The sequence below is a fragment of the Cetorhinus maximus genome, chromosome 3, assembly GCF_964194155.1.
Source record: "Cetorhinus maximus chromosome 3, sCetMax3.hap1.1, whole genome shotgun sequence".
In the NCBI taxonomy this organism is placed as follows: domain Eukaryota; kingdom Metazoa; phylum Chordata; class Chondrichthyes; order Lamniformes; family Cetorhinidae; genus Cetorhinus; species Cetorhinus maximus.
In genome coordinates, this window is record NC_135881.1 from 94393185 (window position 1) to 94412122 (window position 18938).

The window sequence follows — 18938 nt, forward strand, 5'->3', positions numbered from 1 at the left end:
TATAAATATTAATACATAAATAATTCCAAATAAAAGGCAAGTCAAAATACCCACTGCCAAAATTAAGAGCATGCTTCAGAAATTGTGAGTGAACAGCCCTACAGGTATGTTCAGAAATAAGGTAACAACATAAATATGGTCTCAAGTTTTTTCCCGAACCATAATTAAGGTGGATTTTAATTCCCACAATATTCTTGGATAATTGTGCATAAATTCCAACACAGTTGAAGATCACAAAGACATTCAAACAACAACAGCAAACCCAGCCCCTCCATCAGAAGGTCAGAAGTGGGGATGTTTGCTGATGATTGCACAATGTTCATCACCATTTGCAACTCCTCAGATACTGAAGCAGTCGATGTCCAAATGCAGCAGGACCTGGACTATATCCAGGCTTTGACTGACAAGTAACATTCGCACCACACATGTGCCAGGCAATGATCATCTACAACAAGAGAATCTAACCATCACACTCCTGACTTGTGCCTTATAGATGGTGGATAGGCTTTGGGGAGTCAGGAGGCAAGTTACTTGTTGCTGGAGTCCTAGCCTCTGATCTGCTCTTGTAGCCACAGTATTTATGTGGCTAGTCCAGTTCAGTTTCTGGTCAATGGTAACCTCCCCAGGATGTTGTTCGTGGGGGATTCAGCAATGTTAATGCCATTGAATGTCACGGGGAGATTATCAGATTCTCTCTTGTTCGAGATGGTTATTGCCTGGGCTTGTGCGACATGAATGTTACTTGCCACTTACCAGCCCAAGCCTGAATGTTGTCCAGGTCTTGCTGCACATGGACACAGCCGTACTTCAGTGTCAGAGGAGTGGCAAATATTGCTAAACATTGTGCAATCATCAGCGAACATCCCCTCTTCTGACCTTATGATGGAGGGAAGATCATTGTTGAAGCAGCTAAGATGGTTGGGCCTAGAACATTGCCCTGAGAAACTCCTGCAGTGATGTCCTTTGATGGGGATGATTGACCTCCAACAACCACAACCATCTTCCTTTGTGCCAGGTATGATTCCAACCAGTGGAGAGTTTTGCCCCTGATTCTGAGCAATAAACTATTCACCAATGCTCTAATTTCTGTCATTTAGTTAATTTCTATCCATGCTGCCACTGTCTCTTTAATTCTATAGCTGTTTTGTGGTACTTGTCAAACAGCTTTTGAAAGTCCATGCACACATCAACTACAACTATCCTCATCATAGCTTTTTGTTATTTGCAAGTTAGTAAAACTTGTTGCGCCTTTAACAAATCCACACTGACTTTTATTTATAAGCTCATGCTTTCCTATCTGTCAATTAATATTGTCCCAAATTACCATCTCTAAAAGCTTCCCCAAAATTAGATTGGCCTGAATTTGCCCGGTTTTAGTCTTATGGTCTTTAAACAGGTGTAACATTTGCAACCCTTCAGTTGCCTGATGTAAGGGAACATCAAGTCAATTTGCCCACTTCTAACAACCACAGCAAGATGAAGTATCTGATGTTGGTTGAGAGATAAATGTTGACCAAGACAACTCCTCTGCTCTTCTTCAAATAGTGCCACAGGATTTTTTACATCCACCTAATGCTTCATGGGGCCTCGGTTTAACATCTTGTCCAAAACACTGCACCTCAGATTGCAGCACTTCCTGCATAGTGTAAGAGTCAGCTCGAATTATGTGCTAAAGTCTTGGAGTGGTATTTGAGCACTCTCAATCCCCAAGTGGTCATCACTAAGCTAAGGTTGATACAGACCAATACAGTTATGGGTTCATTCCCTGTTCTGTATCAAGTTATTAAGGACAGGTTCATGGTGTACATTCAGGGCAGCTTCTTAGAACAATACGCAGTACAACCAACCAGGAAACAGGCTGTTTTAGATCTAGTTATGTGTAATGAGACAAGATTTATTAATGAACCCATAGTAAAGGGTCTTCTGGGCAAGAGAATCATAAGGAGAATTTCACAGTCAATTTAAAGGTGAGTAACGTGGGCCTGAAACTAGTGCCTTAAACTTAATTAAAGGCAATTACAAAGGTATGAAGACAGTTGGCTAAAATGGCTGGGAAAAATAGATTAAAAGGTAAGACAGTAGATAAGCAGTGGCATAACTCTCAACAAAGATACATTCCACTGATAAGACTCCACAAGGAGGATGCACCATCTGCGGCTAACTAAGGAAGTTAAGGATGGTATCAAGCTGAAAGGCAAGGCAAATAATGTTGCGAAGATCAGCGGTAGGCCAGAAAGTTTGGAACATTTTAGAAAACAGCAAAGGATGACTAACAAAATAATGACGAGGGAGAAATTATAATGAGAGCAAACTAACAAGAAACATAAAAACAGACAGTGACAGCTTCTACAAGTATACAAAAAGGAAAAGAGTAGCTAAAGTAAACATTGGTCCCTTCAAGGACAAAACTGGGTAATCAATAATGGGAAACAAGGAAATGGCAGACTTTGAACAAGGATTGTGTGGCTCGTCTTCATAGTAGAAGACACAAAAAGCATCCTAAGAGCGATAGAAAATCAAGAGGCAAATGGGAGGGAGGATCTTAAAACAATTATCATCACTAGAGCAATAGCACTAGTTAAAATAATGGAGCTAAAAAGGCTGACAAGTCCCCTGGAGCTAAAGGCCTACATTCTAAGGTCTTAAAAGGAGCGGTTGCAGAAATAGTAGATGCATTGGTCGTAATTTTGCAAAATTTCCTAGATCCTGCAAAGGTTCCAGTGGATTGGAAAACTGCAAACATAACTCCCTTATTCAAGAAAGGAGCAAGACAGAAGGCAGATAACCATACGTTAACCTAACATCCATCATTAGAAAATGCTGGAATCAATTATTAAGTAGTAGCAGAGTAGTAGTAGTAGCAACACATTTAGAAAACCATAATACAATCAGGTAAAGTCAACATGGTTTTGTGAAAGGGAAATCATGTTTGACAAATTTATTAGAGTTCCTTGAAGCTGTAACAAGCAGGATGGACAAAGGGGAACCAGCAGATGTAGTGTATTTGGATTTCCAAAAGGCAATCAATAAGGTTCCAATTAAAGGGTTCTGCAAAAGATAAGAGCGCAGGGTCTTGGGGATGATATATTAGTGTGAATAGAGGAATGGCTAACTAATAGGGCACAGATAGTTGAGATAAATGGGTCATTTTTGTTTGCCAAACAGTAATTGTTGGGGTAACCACAGCATCAGTGCTGGGGCCTCAACTATTTAACATGTATTTTAATGATTTGGATGAAGGGACAGGGCCAAATTTATTGACAATACAAAGGCAGGCAGGAAAGCAAGTTGTGAGGAGGACAGAATCTGAAAAAGGATACAGATAGGTTAAGTGAACAGGCAAAAATTTGGCAGATGGAGTATAATATGGGAAAATATGAGATTCTCCACTTTGGCAGATAGAACAGAAACACAGAATATTATTTAAATGGCGAGAGACTACACAATGCTGTGGTATGGAGGGGTATGGATGTCCTTATACATGAATCACAAACAGTTAGCATGTAGGCTTAGAAACTGAACTGGAGCAGCCAAATAAATGCTATGGCTATAAGAGCAGGTCAGAGGCTGGGAATTCTGCAGTGAGTAACTCATCTCCTGACTCCCCAAAGCTGGTCCACCATCTACAAGGTACAAGTCAGGAGTGTGATGGAATACTCTTCACTTGTCTGGATGCATGTAGCTCCAATAAACACTCAAGAAGCTCAACACCATACAGGACCTGCTTGATTGGCACCCCATCCACTACCTTCAACATTTACTCTCTTCACCAATGCACAATGGCAGCAGTGTGTACCATTTACAAGATACACTGCAGCAACTCACAAAGGTTCCTTTTACAGCACCTACCAAACCTGCAACCTCTACCACCTAGAAGGACAAGGGCAGCAGATCTATGGGGACACCACCACCTGCAAGCTCCCCTCCAAGCCCCACACATACTGACTTGAAACTATAATCAGAGTTTCTTCATTGTCACTGGGTCAAAACCCTGGAGTTCCCTTCCTGACAGCACTGTGGGTGTAACTACATCAGATGGACTGTGATAGTTCAAGAAGGTGTCACACCATCACCTTCTCAAGGGCAATTAGGGATGGGCAACTGACCAAGCCAATGATTCCCAAATCTGTGAAAGAATAAAAAAGGTACAGCAAGTAATTAGGAAGACAAATGGAATATTGAACTTTATTGAAAGGAACAGAAAAGTAGAGAAGTATTGTTACAACTGTACAAGGCAATGGTGAGACCACACCTGGACTACTGCATACAGTTTTGATCTCCTTAATTAAGGAAGGAAATATTTGCATTAGAGGCAGTTCAGAAAAGGTTCACTATGTGGATTCCTGGGATGAAGGGTTTCTGTTATGAGGAAAGGCTGACCAGGATGGGTCTAAACTCAATGGAATTTAGAAGAATGAGAGGTGATCCTAATTGAAACACAAGATTCTGGGATGGCTTGACAGGGAGGATGGCTGAGAGGATGTTTCCCTTGTGTTGGGGGGGGGGGGGCAGTTTCAGAATAAGGGGTCTCCTTTTTAAGGCAGAGACAAGGAGGAATTTTTTCTCTCAGCGGGTCGTTAATCTTTGGCTTTCTGTACCCAAGAAAGCAATGGAAGCTGGGTCATTGAATATATTCAAGGGCAAGTTCAACAGATTTTTGTTCGACAAGGGAGTCGAAGGTTATGAGGCGGTAAGGTGGAAGGCAGGAAAGTGGAGTTGAGGCCACAATCAATCAGCAGTGGGTTTATTGAATGGCAGAAATGACTTGAGGGGCTGAATGGTGAACTCCTGCTCCTCCTTCTTATGCTCTGATGTCCTTGTTTGAATCTTATGATGATTGTGGGGTAAAGAATACCAAGAAAGGAGAAGTGTGCAATTGACCAGAACTCCTGCTTCTAGTCATTCTCCAGTGTCTTCTATGCGAAAATGAATGAGTCCTGGTGTTACAAACTGATAGACTGAGGAGTGTATCAGAATAAATCACACCAAAAAATTAGCCCAACGTGATTTTTCATACAATAATTAAGTGAAGGCTGCCAGAGCCATCTTCTGAAAAATAGGAAATGAAGGAAAACAAATTGCTGGGTTGATTTATATAGAACACAAATTTAAAAAGATCAATAGAGCAATCAAAAATGGTTTGACACACTGCAGATGTTGCACTTACAGCTGAGTTAAATGGATACTAAAGGATCTGGCAGATTTCTTCATGGGCACTTAACTACAGCCATTCTGTACAGTTTTGATTTACGCTTATGCCCAACTTAAAAGGGAAACTTAACATTTGTAAAACACTTTCATGGATGTACCCCAAATCTTGCTTAAAACTTGCAACAGCAGTTAACGTCTAACCAGTTTTGTCAGGAGGTTAAGAACACAAGAAATAGGAGCAGCAGTAGACCACACGGCCCATCAAGCATATTCTACCATTCAATATGATCATCGTTGATCTTGAGCTTCAACCCCATTTTCCCACCCACTCCTCATATCCCTGAGGCTCCAAAAATGTGTATATCCCAGCCTTAAACATATTCAACAATGGTCCACAACTGTCTGGGTAGAGAGTTCCAAAGATTCACAATCATTTGACTGAAGAAATTTATCCTCATCTCAGTCTTAAATGATCGACCCCTTATCCTGAGACTGTGTTTTAGATTCCCCAATCAGTGGGGACAATCTCAGCGTCCGCCCTATCAAGCCCCTTCAGGATTTTGTAGGTTTCAGTGAGGTCATTGACACATTAGGTAAAGGTTGCTCACTTTTAAGTACAAAGAGGAAAATATTGGAGGCGTTGGAAATCTGAAAAATACAAAAAATGGTGGGAACACTTAACATCAGTGGAGTGGGAAAGGTAGGGTTAATGTTTGAGTTCAATGATCTTTCATCAGAACATGGAATCAACTTGAACATTAAGCCTGTCTTCCTCTCTCTCGACTGATGTTGCCAGGCCTGCTGAGTGTTCCACACATTTTGTTTTTTTAAAATATAAGTTGGCTGTCCTGCTAGCCCTTTGGACTAAAGCAATGATTTTTCTTCAAGAAGTAATCGCACAACAGTGCGAAGAAGGCAGAACAACTTTCATGTCCTGAAAATGATTGCTTAAGGGTATAAGAAGAGCTCCAAATAGTGAGGCATATAAAGCGTGATAAAGCTTAGAAAGTCTTAAGAGTTTGAAAGTAGAGAGCTTAGTAGACATGTTTTGATCATTCAATCAAAATCTTGGAAAATAACAGAAGTTTTGTAGTAATTTTGTTTATACATTTCCCAAAAAGCTTTTATAACTTTGAAAAAACTGATTAAAAAGCAACTCTAGAGTTCATACCAAAACAGCACACTAATTAAAGCTACATAGGAGCTTTGAATATCAATCTATTGCTGGACTCTGTGTACTGTTGTAGAAATCAAACCAAAAACTACAGAATTACCCTAGAAATGTCTGAAGACAAAAGTCTTATGATTCATTAAGTGTGACATTTAGATATGAAATGTTTTCCTACTTTGCTGGCTGTCCTTCAGTTCTACTCTTGAACACACATAAGCACCAATAATGCGGCCAGTATACTGTCACAGGGCTGCCACTCCTCAGACACCCAACTGCCTGTACCCAAGTTAGCAGAATTTGCTTCTAAATGCAGGAGTCAACTAATTTCAAGATGAAAATTTTATTCCCTGTGCACTGATCGCAAATGAATGCAACAGGAGCAGGTAAATGGCTGCTGGCACTCCAACAGAAAGGATCCTTTTGGAAGCATTGGGCAGGGTTGGCTTCTGAGCAATTGTTCTTCAGGACCGAGTTTAGTAGCCAGCAAGTTGGAAGGATAGGCCTACAAATAAAAAATTTAAAATGGAATTCACAAGGCTCTAACTTGTGGTTTTAATTTCCAATTGATGCTGACCAAATTGAGCACTTTGAGGTACTCCTACAGCATTATGACCAGCAGTCCTCATTTCAATAAACTCTTATTCCTTCATAAATGCTTTAAGCACTAAGCAAATTGCATTAAGACTAGGCCTTAAGGCTCTATGCTGGGTTATAATGGAAGCTGGCACCTTAGCTCAGCGAGCACTGGTCATCACACCATAGACTTCATAGTTCATGATGTTACAGATGACTCTTCGGTAGACAGGATTTTCCCCACACAAAGAAAACAAACAAAATCTGCTCATAATGAAGAACTATTCAGCAATTAACATCCATTATTAATCACTGATCCCCAGCATTAATATAAAAAAAAAATTTTTGTTGTTACCAGTAGCCTCTAAAATTTATACTAACTGCACAATAAAAGCAAAATACTGCAGCTGCTGGAAATCTGAAATAAAAACAGAAAAATGCTGGAAAAGCTCAGCAGGTCTGGCAGCATCTGCAGAGAGTTAAACAGAGTTAACATTTCGAGTCCGTATGACTCTTCTTCAGAGCTTTACTAACAGTATGCTGTGGTGCTGAACCATACAAACCAAGGAGGTACCAAGTCTGATCCCAGGTTTGTGCTGAATTAGCTAATCTTAAATCAGCATGATGGACAATTCTGCTCAGCATCCCCCATGCAAAGAAAGAGAAAAGGCAAACATACAAGGTGACCACTTCTTATCACTATGCAGCAACCTGAAAAGTGTACATTGTGGATATTGAGCAAGTACAGGACAGTATCAGGCCACTCTGTGATGCCCTGTATTGTCAAAGAACAGAAAACATAACATATGTGGATGTCAATCAAATACAAAAATAGCTGGGAAACGCTCATTTCTAATGCTCACACATGAAGAATGGTTACTTATGGGAGACAGTGAGATAATTACAATTTATGAATAATAATTTTATGCCTTTGGAAACAGGAAGGCAAAGGAGGGACTGGGGGACCAAACAAATTTTTAAAAACTGAAGAAATTACATTTAGACTTGTGAAAATAACCCTAAAATTGTAAACTTACAAACTGCAGCATAAAAACAGAATTTGTCATGATGAATTGAATCCTCCTCATCAATCTTTATCATCACATTAGATGGTGCGCCACAAGACCTTAAAAATGCCCAGTAGCTGTCCTACAGCCAGTTTTCCTATCCTGCCCTGAAAAGCTAGCAGAGGCTGGGTAAACTTGCCTCGGAGAGTCTCAAGTTCTATTCATGCCTGAGCCTTTAAATTAGAAATGCAGTTGTTATAGGAGATGCCAGGGGGACAAAGGCATTTCTATAGCATTCATTGTGAATCCCGCATGGTGTGTTAACTCCTTGGTGCCAGGGTAAAGGACATCACAAAAAGGGTGTAAAATATTCTGCAGAGGGAAGGGAGTGAGCCAGCATTTGTGGTATACGTTGATACCAATGGCAGAGAGGACAGGCATCGAGGTCAGATTTTCAGGATTTACGCATGGAGCATGGTTGAGGTATTAAATGAATACTTTTCATCTGTCTTTACCAAGGAAGATGCTGCTGCACAGGTCATAATGAAAAGGAGGTAGTAATTCAGACAGTTAGTGGGCTAAAAATTGATGAAGAGGGAATATTAGAAAGGTCATCTGTGCTTAAAATTGATAAGGGACCAGGACCGGATGGGATACATCCAAGGATACAGAGGGAAGTGAGCATGGAAATTGTAGAGGCACTGGCCTTAAATTTTCCTGTCTTCCTTTGACTCAGGGCTAGTGCCAGAGGGCTGGAGAATTGCAAATTTTACAATCTTGTTCAAAAAAGGCTGTAAAGTTAAGCCCAGACCAGGTCAGTCAGTTTAACTTCAGTGGTGGGGAAGCTTCTAGAAACAATAATTTGGGACAATATTAATAATCACTTGGGCAAATGTGGGTTAATAAAGGAAAGCCATCCTGGATTTGTTAAGGGCAAATCATGTTCAATAACTTTCTGAGGTTTTTTTTGAGGTTACAAAGAAGGGTGATAAGGGTAATGCTGTTGATGTGTTGTACATGGGCTTCCAGAAGGCATTTGATAAAGTGCTACAGAACAGACTTGTGGGAGAAGTTACAGCTCAGGGAATAAAAGGGACAGTAGCAACATGAATATGAAATTGGCTAAGTGGTTAATGGATGTTTTTCGGACTAGAGGAATGTTGGCAGTGGAGTTCCGCAGGGGTCAGTGTTGGGACCCTAGTTCTTCCCAATATATATCAATGACCTAGCCTTAGTATACAGGGAACAATTACAACATTTGCGGGTTATACAAAATCTGGAAGCATAGTGAACTGTGAGGAGGAACATCAGAAGGACATAGTCAGGTTGATGGAATGGGAGGACAAATGGCAGATCAAATTCAAGGCAGAGAAGTGTGAAATAATTCAGAAGCCTCTCTTCACCTATACTTTATTTTAAGAAAATATATTTATACAGCTCCCTTAATGTAGCAAAACATTCAAGGCACTTGAGTGGAATTTTAAACAAAATTTGACATGAGCCACATAAGGAAATATTAGACAAATGACCAAAAGTTTGATTAAAGGGGGTAGGGTTTAAGGAGTACTTTAAAAGGGGTAAAGAGAGATAAAATGATGGAAAGGTTGAGAGGGGAAATTCCAGGCTTTGGCAACTGAAGGCACAGTTGTCAATAGTGATGCAATTGAAATCAGGAATGTTCAAGAGACCAAAATTAGAGGAACACAAATATTTCAGTACTCATGAACTAAAATTTCAGTCATGTCACCTAATGTCTCAATTCCTGGCTTGGCATTCATTTTCCTATTTGTGAAGCAGTTGGGGATTTTTTTTTTCCCCATATACATTAAAGTCACATAAGAGTCAGCATCCTAATCACCAAGATGCAATAAGGTGCTATGTACATACAAATCATTCTTTCAGCTTTGTCAAGAGTCACAGGACAGAATATATAGTGAATGTTTATAAGTACATGGATCAAAGTAGTAGAGACTGTCCCAAGCATGCTGATGTCCACTTGTAGCAGGAAAATATATTAGAAAATTCACTAATGCTGAATGCCAGCATCCAATTTTACAGCCCAAATCTACCCCAACCATATGAGCAGAGTATTTTTAACTTCAACAGGTGATCAGATTACATCATTCCCTAAAGCTTAGGCTCACTGAAAAACAGCAACAGCAAATTCACAACAAAAATCAAATTGAGCTGTAATGTAAAAGCAGGTTTAAGATAAACTGGTTTCCATTCTGAGCACCTAAGGCTGTGATAAAAAACTGCACATCTCCTTTGTTTCAGCAATCATGAACTCACATCACAACTACCAGCACCAGCACAGAAAGACAATCAATATTGAGAAAGATAACAGTAATGGAACACAGCCCATAAGATTACTTATCTGTGGCAGGCTACATAAAGACCCACTCAGCAGCACTGACAGTTTAACCTTGAAAAGAGACAAGAGACTAGTTTGGATGTGCAGATATATTTGTAACTGCTACAGTTATCTAACTCTTTAATAAAATGTTAACGCCAAGAGACTTTCATAAAAACAATTAAAAATCAGATGCTAGAATCTCCTAGCATTAGAACATTAACTTGGTAGTCAGAGAAGATCCAAAGACCCAAATGGATGCCAACAAGGTATTAACAGGAAAAAGATAAAATAGTTATATGCTAAATGTTCATTTAAGTGGACAAAGCTCAAAATACTAGGATTTGTGAAGGTATTTTGCATCACGTTCCATAATTGTAAACTGAAACTCAGTCATTTGACTGGTAAAAATAATGAATCACAATGGGAGTACAGTGGGACATGCATTGGTCATGAAAATAACCAATAACCATCAGCTAACTTGCACAAAAAACAAAAACACACAGAAGTGCAATTTTAACAATGACGGATTTATAAGTTTTGAAGGAGGTAACTGAGCTCTGGTAGAGCAAAACTTATTTTTTGGTGGGGAAAAAGGCATGTGAAATTGATTTTTTATGCAAATGTTTATAGTGTTCTCTGCAACATTTTAAAATACACTGATTAACTTGCTGATTTTTTTTTGGTACCTTCTCTTTTCCATATTAGGCCTAATTCTCCATCTTTACTTCCTTTCACTCATTTGCGCCTGTGCAAGCCTAATCTTTCAACTCAATCAATGCGATGGAACTTGAAACCAGGTAATTAAAAATTTAATACAATTCAGAACAGATGTCTCATGGAATGAAACAAATATCAAAAATAAAACACTGACATTACGAGAAAGGCATCATCAAAATACCATATTATGTAACCACTAGGTTAATCAATGGTTGTATTCAAATTCTACTGCTTCCAAAATTAAAGGTAGCTAAAGCTCAACAAAATAAGCTGACAGTCATTTGGTAGTACAGAATTTGAGCATTGCTGAAAAAGAGAGACTTCTTTGTTGAAGCTTTTTGCCTTGCACTCATCAGGGCAATTTGCAAGAAAATACCAATGTCAGGGGAAATAACATTTATACTGCATGAGAAGAGAGTGCTGACTGGTTGGCAAGTGGTAGAGGCATTGCCATGGGAAATGCATCAGTTTATAGTGACAGTTAACTGCCAAGCAACATCTGAAATTTAAACCAGGCAGCTTGACTCCAAGTGGCCAAGACATTGGTATTTTCTTGCAAATTTTTTTTTCAAAATTCACTTATGGGATGTGGGCATCGCTGGCTAGGCCAGCACTTATTGCTCATCCCTGATTATCTTTGAGAAGGTGGTGGTGAGCTACCTTCTTGAACAACTGCAGCCCCCGTGATGTAGGTACACCCAGTGCAGCTGGGGAGGGAGTTCCAGGATTTTGACCCAGCAACAGCGAAGGAACAGCGATACATTTCCAAGTCAGGTGGTTTAGATGGGAACTTCCAGGTGGTGTTGTTCCCACCTATCTGCTGCCCTTGTCCTTCTAGATGGTAGTGATCGTGTATTTGGAAGGTGCTGCCTAAGGAACCTTGATAAGTTTCTGCAGTGTACTGATGAATGCAAGGTGAGAAGCTTCCACAAAAAAGTCTCTTTTTTCAGCAATACTCAAAATAAGCTAAATAAAATATGCATACAAAAAATCCTTGAAAGATGGAATTCAATGTGGGTAAGTTATTACACTCGGGAAGCAAAAACAAAGTAAGCAGTGAACCATAGCCACTTTCTGCTTCCCTAGATCTGCCAAACTCCAGGCTTTCCCTCTAGTATAATACAAACCACCCCACCGCCATGTTATTAAACCCTCGCAGCCCCCATAGAGTGCAGTTAAAAAATTATACCCAAACAGAACTTTCAAAACCCAGGGCCGTTCCCAAGTGCTACCAAAATACAGAAACACTCACTTTCCCATATGGGACACTGTTAAATACCAGGGGCAGGATTTTGCCCTTAGCGGGGGTGGTCGGAAAGCCAACTGCTGCCTGCGATTGGCTCTGCACCGCGATTTCACACTGGTGGGCCAATTAAGGCCCGCCCAGCATGGAACACTAGCAGCAGCGCTTAGCGCAGCTTGTGCGGGTGGGTGGAGGAGGAGGGCGAGCAGGTCGAGTGCGAACTTCGCACATGCGCATGAAAGAGCGTTTCAATCTTCCTGAGGCACGGAGCTGCTGCTTAAATAATAAAGGAAATAAAATTGTCATGAAACATGTACCCTCATGTGATCGCCCATGGGTGAGGTTTCCTAAAATTGTAAAGGCTGCCCGGCCTTTTCACCTGGCCGCCAACTGTTAGGCTGGATGGGCAGCGTAAATTTGAATTTAATTAGCTTCTTAATGGCCTTTTAATTGTCGGTGCCCGCCCGCTGAACGAAATATCGTGAGACTGCACGATGACGTTGGGACGCATGCCCGACGTAATCGCACGTCATTTTATGCTCGGGCATGTCGGGCGTGTGCCCGCACGCCGAGCGTAATATTCTGTCCCAGAAATCTAACCTTGGTTGGTGTGTTTTGGTTGGAACTCTGTTCTAAAATGGTGAGGAATATATAATGAACATGTAGGCAAAGAAATAATATGAAAATGTCACTCATTTATAGTTTTCAAAGCATAGTAGACCCATAGATGTCAATCTCCAAAGCACCAGCAGAAATTCCATAATTATATTTAATAAAAATGGAATTTGACTTAGTCTCTGAATCAGTAGCCCTGGAGACTCTCCCTTACATGACAAAACACTTATATCATTACAAATGACCTGTCCTCTGAATCACCCTGAGCAAAGCTACAAGATATCTGCCAGCTTTTTTAGAAATTGAAATGAAGATCCCTTTTGTAACTGAATTTCTTTTAAATCTTTAAAAACACAACTAAATTCATGTCTCCACACTGAATATCTATAATGAGATTATAAGTTCATTTTACATTTATACAGAAGTAAACAGCTCCTCTTTGTGTGATGGTACAGGCAAACTATAGCAGAGTAATTATAAAATTAAACAGTGCCCTCAACAGTGATCACTTTTATCCTTAGATTTAAATTGGAACAAAACTGAGAAATTACTTATAAATCTGATGTCAGAGTTCACTTTCATCCAACTTTAATCCCCTGTATTGAACAATGCTGAACATTTTTAAGATTTTGAATTTCATATCATTTGGGATCTTGATAGAGGAAAGAAATGATAAGATGACTGACCTAAAAGTAGGCTAAACGGTGGATGGCATGATGGAAGAGCACGAAGAATATCAAGCAGGCAGATGTTGTGGTCTCTCAAACACCGGTTGTAGTCTGCAGCACCCTGTCTGCTACTCAGTTCTTGCAGTCGCCGTTTTTCACAAGAGTCAGAGGTGTATTCAGCTAATGCTCGCAAACATGCCTAAAATATACAATGTAAAATAAATCAAAATTATACACAAAATGCCAAGTGGACCGTCCTTAAAAATAATAATTCTCTCACGATGTGAAGATTCTGACCCTTGTACAACTCTCCCCTGCCTTTGCCTCACAGCAATGTTTGAGCTGCCGAGGGCTCCCATGCTCAAATTCCCCCATCTTTCCACTTCCTTTTCTATCTTTATGATTCCCATTAAAACACACTTCTGAGTAAGCTTTTGCTCCCCTTACTATCTCCTTCCTTGGCTTGCCATCCATTTTTATCTGATAACACCTACCTAGAGATGTTTTTCTAAGCTAAAGCTGCTAAATAAATGGAGGATATCCCTTTGGTGTAGTCTTTCCTCATCATTCCGACATGAATCAATGTTGTGGTTTTACTCTGCATTGCCTCCAGAACTTAAAACATTTCCAATGTCCTATTTCTAATGAGCATATTTACTAATTCATGCTGATCTTTAGTTTCAAGTCCACACGCAACTTTTCTCTCCCCAAACAGCCCTCTCAGGATTATAGTATTAAAAATTCCTTTTTTTTTAATTTTGCCTCAGCAGAAATGCATTTTCCCCCCTCAATCCCTCTATTTGCTCCTTGATGTACTTCTATACCTCTATATATTTATCCCTGTGAACTCCTTGCCCTTTCTCCTCACATGATTTGGTCAGTTTTCTCCTCTGCTTCACCATTAACCTGTTTTACTTCATTTAGGGTCAAGCTTCATATTCTGAGCTTGCCAGTAGGTACATTATGGTACTGCAGGCTCAGTACTATCGCTTTAAAGATATTCCATTTGCCCTTTATAGACGTATTGTCTTGGATTTTGCAGCTGTAATGACTGAAAAACCTGTCAGTTTGCCACCATTACCCCTTTGAGACTGACAGCAGCTTCTAACATCCATAAAGGCCGAGTTAAACAAGGGAATCCAGAAGCTGTTGTCTGTGATTCCCTGCTCCTCCACGAGGTGCATTGTTGAAATCCCCACAGACGGCAAACTTTAGAAATCAATGAACTGTCGAGAGTCCTGCCTTTTATGCTGCAATAGCCCCCTGAAAATGTTATACCTTGTTAAATGAGGTTAACTGGGCTTTCTAAACAGTGTATACATAGATGCTGTTGAACAACCTCTAGCCCTGGAAACCAATTTTCTATTTTTGTCTTGTCAGGATTTTTCCATTAGGATAAAAGTTCCATAAATTTATACCAAAAGCTAAGTTTTAATATTCCATCTTTCTGGTTTTCTGTTTGTGAGAATTCTTCAATGTAATTCATTCTCTACCCTAATTGATGACATCACTGTTGCTGGTCCTCTGGAGATCTGCTTGACTATGCGGCAAACTCAAATTAATGTCGAGAAATGTAAAATCCACACCAGAGGTCTCTAGATCTTCATGGACAGCCTTCCTCGAGGTCAGCAGCGACGCAATGACATTCGCCGCCAACTGCAAAATCTGGGCCATTAACTGATATCCTCCTATCTACTCCCTTTGCTTCCCTCATTTAGCCTCAGATAATTTAATTACCAAGGCCAGCAGCAAGGTGCATCTGAAATAAAAACAGAAAATGCTGGAAAAACTCGGGCAGCATCTGTGGAGGGAGAAACAGAGTAAACGCTTAGAGTCCATATGACCCTTCTTCAGAGCTTCCTCACCTTCCTTTCTCTCTCCACAGATGCTGCCAGACCTACTGAGTTCTTCCAGCATTTTCTGTATTTTCTGATTATGTTAAACTTGATCATTTTGTGGTTGCTATCCCCCAAGGTGCTGCACATTCCATTTCTGTAAATTTTGGGTCTTCTCAGCTGAACTTAGGTTTTCCCAGTTCATATTTTGTTTAATCAACTTTACGCATGGTGGTACTGGTTCTTTAATCAAAACAATTCATTAGGTATGATTCCGGAACACCTGTATGTACCTTTTTGGGAACTGATCGTATTTCCAGGCACCAAGTCAGAATGAATTGCAGCGTACTTTGCTTTGGTACGTGTTCGGGCAAGTGAGCACCTTAACCAAGAAAGAAACATTTTGGTAAGCCTTGCTAAATGAATTCCTACATATACATTTCAAGGTAACAAGCAAGCTGTGCATATCAACTTCCACCATGGACACAAATTAGAACTCGTCTGTAATCATAGCAAATACCTGTTCTCGCTTCTTAATCAGTTGCATTTGAGAAATGCTCTGAAGCTACCTTAAAGGTTCCTAATTTATTGAAGCAAATCAGTTGACCTACAAATTGGCCTAAGTAAATTATTGCTGAATTATACATACATCGATACATACATACAAACATATAGAATTAGGAGCAGGAGTGGGCCATTCGGCTTCCCGAGCCTGCTCAAACATTTGATAAGATCATGGCTGATGTGACTGTGGCCTCAACTCCACTTTCCTGTCTACCTCCTATATCCTTTGACTCCCTTGCCAATCAAGAATCTATCTAACTCAGCCTTAAAAATATTCAACGGCCCTGCCTCAACTGCTCTCTGGGGAAGAGAATTTCACAGACCAACGATCTCCTGAAAGAAAAAAATTTTCCTCATCTCGGTCTTAAATGCAAGTTACACTTTTAAAAACTGTGTCACCTTGTTCTAGTCTCTCCCACAAGGGGAAACATCCTTTCAACATCCACCCTGTCAATTCCCCTCAGGATCTGATATGTTTCAATAAGATCACCTCTTATTCTTCTAAGCTCCAATGGACACAGGCCCAACCTGTCCAATCTTTCCTCATAAGATAACACCCTCATCCCAGGAATGAATGAAATGAACCTTCTATAAACTGCTTCTAATGCTATTTCTTTATTCTTCTAATGTTTTTCTCCAGTATGGAGACCAAAACTGTACACAGAATTCCAGATGTGGTTTCACCAATTCCACATACAACTGTAGCAAAATTTCCCTACTTTTATTTTGTATTTCTCTTGCAATAAACAACAACATTCCATTTGCCTTCCTAATCACTCGCTGTACCTGCATACGAACTTTTTGTGACTCATGTACCAGGATACCCAGATCCCTCTGTACCACCAAGTTTTGTAATCTTTCTCCATTTAAATATACCGTTTTTCTGTTCTTCCTGCCAAAACAGACCAGTTCACATTTCTCACATTACAAGCAATCTGCCAACTTTCTGCCCATTCACTTAACCTATCTAAATCCCTTTGTAAACTCTATGCGCTCCTCACAATTTATTTCCCTACCTGTGCCATCTGCAAATTTAGCGACCATACATTGGATCCCGTCATCCAAGTCATCAATATATAGATTGTAAACGGTTAAGACCCCAGCACTGATTGCTGTGGCACTCCAGAGGTTACAGCTTGCCAGCCTGAATTTATCCCTACTCTCTGCTTCCTGTTTGCCAATCAATCCTCCATCATGATATGTTACCCCTTACACCATGGGCTCTTATTTTGTACAGCAACCTTAGATGTGGCACCTTCTAACACCTTTTGGAAGTCCAATTTCACCAGATTTTCAGGTTTCCTTTTATCCGTGTTCCTTTGTTGCATCCTCAAAGAACGCTAATAAATTAGTCAAACATGATTTCTCTTTCACAAAACCACGTTGACTCTGCCTAATTGCATTAAGATTTTCTAACTGCAGTGCGATAATCTCCTTAATAATAGATTCCAGCATTTTCCCTATGACAGATGTTAGGCTAACTGACCTGTAGTCACCTGCTTTGTCTTTTCCTTTCTTAAATAGAGGAGTTACATTTGCTATTTTCCAACTTGATAGGACCCTTCCCGAATTAAGGTAATTTTGGAAAATTAAAACCAATGCACCTATTATCTCCGCAGCCATTTCTTCCAGGGCGTGAGGATGAAGGGCATCAGGTCCTGCTGGCAGGTTAGCCTTTGGTTCTAATAATTTTCTCAGTATCCTTTCCTGGTGATTGCAATTGTTTTTAGTTCCTCACTCCCTTTCATCTCTTGATTTACAATTACCTCTGGGATGTTATTTGTGTCTTCTACAATGAAGACAGGCACATCATCTGTTCCACATTTCCGCCATTTCCTTTTTTCACATTATTCATTCCCCAGACCCACTCTCTAGAGGACCCATGTTCACTCTAGTTACTCTTTTCCTTTTTAAATTCCTGCATAAACTCTTACTATCTGCTTTTATATTTCTAGTTAGCTTTCCTTCATCTTCTAATTTCTCTCATTTTTTTTTCGTCATTCTTTGCTGGCTTTTAAATTCTGTCCAATTTTCAGAGATTTGTAAACTTTTTCTTTCAATTTGATACTATCTTTAACTTCCTTAGTTAATCACAGATGGTACATTCGTCACCTAGAGACTTTCTTTCTCATTGGAATGTACCTTTGCTGAACATTAAGAAATAACTCCTTAAATGTTTGCCACTGCATTTCTACTGACCTATCCTTTAACCTATTTTCCCAGTTCACCTTAGCCAGCTCCATCTTCATGTCCTTGTAAATGCCTTTAAGTTTAAAACAGTCGTCTTACATCCACTCTTCGCTCCATAAATGGAATGTGAAACTGAATCATGTTATGATCACTGCTGCCTAGAGGCTCCTTTACTGTGAGGTCATTAATCCAGCTTCATTGCACTGATCAGGTCTAGAATAGGCTACTGTATGGTTGGCTCTAGAATGTGTTGCAGGGAGGATGAACGAACTGACCACACCACCGTGGTATAGAGCACCATTCAAGTGGGGGGAGAAAAGAGGAATGTAGCAGTAATAAGGGATAGAATAGTTAGAGGAATAGATACTGTTCTCTGCAGCAAAGACAGAGTCCTGAAGGCTGTGTTGCCTACTTGGTGCCAAGGTTAAGGACATCTCTTCTGGGCTGGAGATGAGAGAGCAGAGGTACAGGGTAGTGAAGAGGCGAACGATAATCAAAGTGTGACAGGAAGGGGCAGAAAATATAAGCAGAAGGATGCAGCAGAAATTAGAACCAGAATGAGTAATAATGGTAAAAAGTCAAAGCTTAAGGCTCTTTATCAAAATGCATACAGCATAGATAAGCTGTTGGCAAAAATAGAAATAAATGACTATGACTTGATAGCTATTACAGAGACATGGTTGCAGGGTGACAAAGACTAGGAACTCAATATTGAAGAGTATTCAATGTTCCAGAAAAATAGGCAAAAAGGAAAAGGAGGTGGGATAGCTTTGTTAATAAAGAAAGGTATCAGTGCGGTGGTGAGTAGTGATATGGGTGCAATAGATCGTGATGTGGAATCAGTTTGG

General features: G+C 40.0%; 1 protein-coding gene across 3 annotated transcripts in view; it reads right to left on the bottom strand.

Moving 5' to 3' along the window:
- mtrr (5-methyltetrahydrofolate-homocysteine methyltransferase reductase) overlaps positions 1–18938 on the bottom strand; it is a 119241-nt gene that overhangs the window by 55846 nt on the left and 44457 nt on the right. For all 3 annotated transcript variants that reach the window (XM_078538734.1, XM_078538733.1, XM_078538732.1), the window contains exons 8-9: positions 15630–15718; positions 13520–13700 (exon numbers count right to left, since the gene is read on the bottom strand). In XM_078538734.1, coding sequence (XP_078394860.1) covers positions 13520–13700; positions 15630–15718 — 270 coding nt within the window. The remainder of the gene's footprint in view (positions 1–13519; positions 13701–15629; positions 15719–18938) is intronic.